The following is a 5804-nucleotide window of genomic DNA, read 5'->3' on the forward strand; positions in this document are numbered from 1 at the left end:
GAGGAGGGAGGGACACTCGTCCACACTCACACGCTCCAATCATCACTCACACACACACACACACACACACAAAAACCAAAAATGGACAATGTTAATGTGGCAAAATGAAAGAAAAAAACCAAACAAAACAAAAGAAAAGCCAAAACAAACAATGGCACTACCATAGACAGGACTGAAAAAGAGCTTTAGGAAATTCAAACATTGCTACGACACACAAAGAAACCAATCAGATTTGACTACCGGTGTGAATCCAGTCATGTAGTAATAGCAGTAATAATAATAATAATAATAATAATAGTAGTAGTAATAAACAGTACAAAATGTTATTCAAAATAAAAAGCATCATCCCTTTGGTATGTCATGCAGCTGTTTGAAAGTGAGTTTGGAAGAGAATCATATTTTTATCCCTCAGCTGCAAAAGCACACATTTCTCTCTCTTTTTTTTCTATCTCTCTCTCTCTCACTCCAGCCCACGTAATAATAATAATATATGCGAGACGTGCCGATAAAATGAGTTACTTTTCGCAAAACATAAATGGAGATATTGGCTGAAAACTGACACTAGGGTCAAAATTGTAGATTTTTTATTGATGCCATATTCTGTAAGTATAAAACCCGCAGTCTCACGATTACGAGTCCGGTAGCCTAACCACTATGCTACCGACGGCTCAAAAAACCCCACAGCAATCTACGACTCTCGGTCACAGTGAAGGCCTTTTCTCCCGACCATCAATAATTTATTCACAGAGGCACCAGCCATCCATGTCCAGGCAAGGACTTTCTCCTCTCAACCAAACAGAGGAAATGGCAAGCTGACGTGGCACGCGGTATATTTTTGCCATTTTACTACGCCTTAGCCAATGAAAAAATTCACATTTTACGTCTGTACAAATTAATGACCACGCTACACCCGGGGCTGTGGTCATCACACCGCAGTGCTACGACGACGTACGGCTAGTGAGGCAACAAGTGCGGTGTACGTGTGTACACTACGATACACGGCCAACAACACACGACCGGCAACACACGACAAGCCGCAAGGCTGACAATATTGCTGCTGCCGCTCAAACAAGCATTCTTTCTTACGCCGCCAACATTTCTCTAGGACCTCGTTTCCATTTGTACGGAGAGTCGGCTCCGCACGGTTGTGACATTTCCCACTATATACGGGGGGAACAAAATACCCGTAATACTGACAGTACCATTTGTACGTAAAGTCAGCTCTGCATGGCTGTTACATGTAATGGGTACCCGGCTATAGACAGCGAAAGATCTTGTCAGTTTGTTAGTGTTTGAGCGCTTAATCAGCTGCTTGCCCTGTATGCTTCCCTGGAAGCTGAGAATGTTTCGGAGTGTTCTATGGTCCGCTGGGGTAATAATATAGTGTAAAGCGCATAGAGCCTGCTGTTGAGCGGGGATATGCGCTATACAAAAGCTGTCTATTATTATTATTATACGGGGACACAAAGTACCCGTAATACTGGCAGTACCGTCTATCTAGCGCCTACCAGATCTCGGCTGTAACTACCGCATCTCTCTCCCGGCTGTCTTCCGCAAAACTGTCCGCACATGTAAAGCAAAATTGTGGAGTACGCATGGTGCATGCAGGAGAGAGTGACATTTTACAACAAAAAAGAAGCGTCCATATACACATAGAACATCACAGGAATAGAGTGCAGACACACACACACACAAACACACACACACCGGTGTACCTAACTCAAGAACCAGGTGCACCCTCTAGTATACCACACAAGTACAACTTACCTGTCGACGCATATTTTGCCTCACTCTCAGTGAGTGACAGAAAAAAGAAACAAGGTGGAGAGATGTGGACAGCTTGGACGAACACACACACAAACACACAAACGAACAAACAAACACTAGCAGCTCAGGGTGTAAATCACACGTATGGCAAGAAACATCAACAACATAACCATTGAGCAATAGATCTCTGGGGGGTGGGGGTGGGGGTGGGGGGTTGATGGGAGTGTGGGGGAGGGGCGTGGGGCGGGTGGGGTCTGTCATGAAGCTGCACAACATTATCAGCAGCAGTTTGCTCTGTTACACACACACACACACATACACAAACACACACACAAAGATGTACACATTGACACCTAAAGCCAAGTCCAGCCAAAAAACCTGTTAATTAAAAACAGAATGAGTTAACACAAGTAGACCATTGCTCACTACGATAACCTGACCCCAGTTTGCAAGGTCTGCAGTGAAAGAAGAGACAGCGAAATGAACGAGAGCGAGCGAAAAGAACAAGAAAAGCCGACAGAGTGCACTTCACCGAGTTTCCTATCACTAATACTGAGTGCTTTAGTTTTAGTAAGACTTTTACGGCATTTGCAACACAATAAGGGGGTCATATAAGTGCCGAAGATTAGAGGTGTTACAAGAGAGTAACAAGCACAAAAAAGAAGGAGGAGGAGAGAAAAGGACGATAGATGTTTGACAGAAAAGAAGGAGCAGACCACACCAGAGCACCCGCCAACCACCCACACTACATGAGCCTTGTGACAGCAAAATGTTTAAGAGGGATTCGAACCTGGGCCCGACCACTGCAGTGCTATGAAACATATAATTTATATAAACATAGGGAGCTACGAAAGTGCAAACAACAAAATGAATAGCAAACGCCTGACTGCAAACATTTGGTAATTCCAACATCAGTGGAGAGCAAACACAAGTTTCTCTCGAGATTACGAGGCAACATAACATTGAGATATGTATAAATACACACATGCCATATCCACCTAGCAGAGAAACAGAAAAGTGCACAGCGACACACCGCGACAGACACACTGACAGACACACTATCCCACGACACAAAAACAATAACAAACACACTGACTAACAACACACATATAGTCACATTCATGAAAACGCAGTCGTAAGGCCACTCAGCACCTTTTAATCAAAATCTTCCACATTCTCTCTCTCTCTCTCTCACTGTCTCTCTCCTTCCATCCCCTTTCACTCTCTCTCTCTCTCTCTCTCTCTCTCTCACTGTCTCTCTCCTTCCATCCCCTTTCACTCTCTCTCTCTCTCTCTCTCTTACATGCGTGGAATACAAATGAAAAATTAAAAGAAAAAACAAAACAAAACAAAAACAAACAAAAATTAAACAAAAAAATTAAAAAATGATGCGGTAAACCAAAAGTTCATTTACTAGAGGAGGAACTACGAGAAAGTTAATTAATCATCGTCACATTCTGAGATAACGGGAAAAAAAATAGATCTATGTTTCTAGGGCCGGCGCCGTCTTCACCGCAGGTCCGAGATGTTGGCCTTGTCCCCAAATATGTGCAGCAGCTGCGACTCGTAGTGGCCGATGTTGCGCTTCATGATGTCCATGCAGGGGCCCATCAGCCGCTCAAACGCGTGCACATCCAGTACTGGAAAACCAAAGGAGTTTTTGAGAGTCAAAAGAAGCAAATAATATGCTTAGCTTAGTTTCAGGTACGAGTTTTACGGCAACTGCACTTGAAACACAATAAGGTCATACAAGTGCCGAAGATTAGAGGTGTTACAAGAGAGTAACAAACACAAAAGAAGTAGGGGAGATATTGTTTTGGAAGAGGTTTTACGGCGCTCACAACTGCATAAGGTCATACGAGCGCCAGAAGATTAGAGGTGTTACAAGAGAGTAACAAACATTTTTAAAAAGTAGGGGAGAAGAGGATGATATAGGCGTTTAATAGGAAAAAAGGAGCAAACCACACCAGAGCACCCACCAACCACCGACGTAAATATGCTTAGTTTAGTTTTAGTAACACAATAAGGTCAAACAAGTGCCAAAGAACAGATTATGTGTTAGAAGAGAGTAACATACACAAAAAAGGAGAGATAAGGACAAATAAATGTTTAGGATTAGTTTTAGTAAGAGTTTTACGGCCCTTGCAACACAATAAGGTCATATCAGTGCCGAAAAATAGATAGTGTGATAGTGTGTTACACAAGAGAGAGCCATACACAAAAAAGAAAGGGGAGAGATAAAGACGATAGACGTTTGATAGGAAAGAAGGAGCAAACCACACCAGAGCACCCGCCAACCACCCACAAGCAAATACGTATTGACAGTAACAGCTATAAGCTGACAAAATGTCTTTTTAAAATTAATTCACAGCAGTTCTGAGATAAAGACACTGTCATCGTAACCAGTTAAAAAAGGTGTTCTTCCCAAAATTAAAATTAAAATCCATTTAAAAACTAGTTACAGTTTAACATGGATATTTTCACACAGGTAGGGCAACTGAACAATTTGGCGCCAAAAACGAAAAAAAAAAAAGTCATTTTGTCAGCTAACGGCAAAGTAACTACCATGTGTTCGTTGGAGTAAAGACACCAAAAAGTTTTAGTAAGTGATTTATGGCACTTGCACCACAATAAGTGCCGAAAATTTACAATAGAGCAACAAACACAAAAAAGGAGAGGAGATAAAGACGATAGATGTTTGATAGGAAAGAAGGAGCAAACCACACCAGAGCACCCGCCAACCACCCACATTGATAGATAGATAGATAGACATACAAAATATTGACAAAAATAAAACATGAGGGGAGATAAGGATGATAGACAGACAAGATGGTAACAAGAGAGGGAAAGTACAGAAGTAGGACTTAATCTGTGGCGCTTTCCAAATACCCTTACTATAAGGCTGACTGGATGAAAATTGGTCGCTTTTAAGGACAAGCTGGCTAACCTAGACTTCGGGGGTTTCCAGGAACCTTGACCTACACCAAAAGTGGACATTACCCTACCTATAGGAGAAGTTTGGCTTCATTGGTGTGTATATTTGTTTCGTTACAGAGAAAAACTCTCCTTGTCTTTCAAAGAAACTGAACAAGGGGAAAAAACTTTACCTTCAATTTTCTCAAAACAGCATTTTTCGGGATAGCCCCCTTATGCTTAACCCTATCCGTACGCCCTGGGGTCATTTTGTATCTCCGGGGTTGTATTCTTCACATTTTAGTATATTAGCAGTACGAAGATCTTTTTGAAACTTAAAGTATTTCTCAAAAAATCATTTTGACAGACAGCTATGCAAAGCGTACAAGATCGGATTAACGAGCAAATTATGTACTCTTTGGAAAGTGGTGGCACAGAGTTCCCCACAACGTATGGATACGATAGTAAAACACAACGTACGGATAGGGTTAAGTGGTGGCACAGAGATCCCCACGTCGTATGGACACGATAGTAAAACACGACGTACGGATAGGGTTAAAAGCGACCAATTGTGGCCAGCAGCCAATCCTCTTGGCACAAAGTACGTGTCAGCTGACATTGCCGGATCAAACCATTCGTTTGTACACGTACGGAGTGACGGAACGCGATACGCCCCACATGGACTTCCCATGAAGCTCAGTTCTACCAGGAAGCCGACTCGATACCTCGTGGTACATCGGCCAGGACGCCATTACGCAAAGATAACCCGATCCCATCTGATCTGATCAAACATTTGACCAATGTCCGGGGAAAGCAAACCGCGCGGCAGAGGCACGTGAGTCATCATATCATCATCACGTCCTCCTTTGAGTATGAGTAAGAGTTTTACGGCACTTGCAACGCAATAAGGTCATGATATATCACGTCCTTCCGGCCGGGTGACACGTCACATCAAAGAGCGACCCCTGGACCCCTGTCCGGCTCTATTGTTCTCCGGACTGACCGGATGGTCAGCAACAAATCCTCTCAAGTGGAGGGGGAGGAGGGAGAAAGGAGGAGGACGGAGGAGGAGGAGGGAGAAGTAGGAGGAGGGAGGAGAGAGGAGGAAGGAGGAGGGAGGAGAG

At 43.2% G+C, this 5804-nt stretch overlaps 1 protein-coding gene across 1 annotated transcript in view; it reads right to left on the reverse strand.

The window, feature by feature from the left end:
• Positions 1-2090: 2090 nt before the first annotated feature.
• Positions 2091-5804, reverse strand: part of LOC100533329 (PKA type II regulatory subunit) — a gene marked incomplete at both ends in the record, with an annotated part of 5067 nt that continues 1353 nt past the window's right edge. Inside the window, 2 exon segments of the mRNA NM_001204626.1 lie at positions 2091-2952; positions 3018-3405. Of these exon segments, the coding sequence (NP_001191555.1) occupies positions 3277-3405 (129 nt within the window).

Source organism: Aplysia californica, unplaced genomic scaffold (genome assembly GCF_000002075.1).
Source record: "Aplysia californica isolate F4 #8 unplaced genomic scaffold, AplCal3.0 scaffold00142, whole genome shotgun sequence".
NCBI lineage: Eukaryota > Metazoa > Mollusca > Gastropoda > Aplysiida > Aplysiidae > Aplysia > Aplysia californica.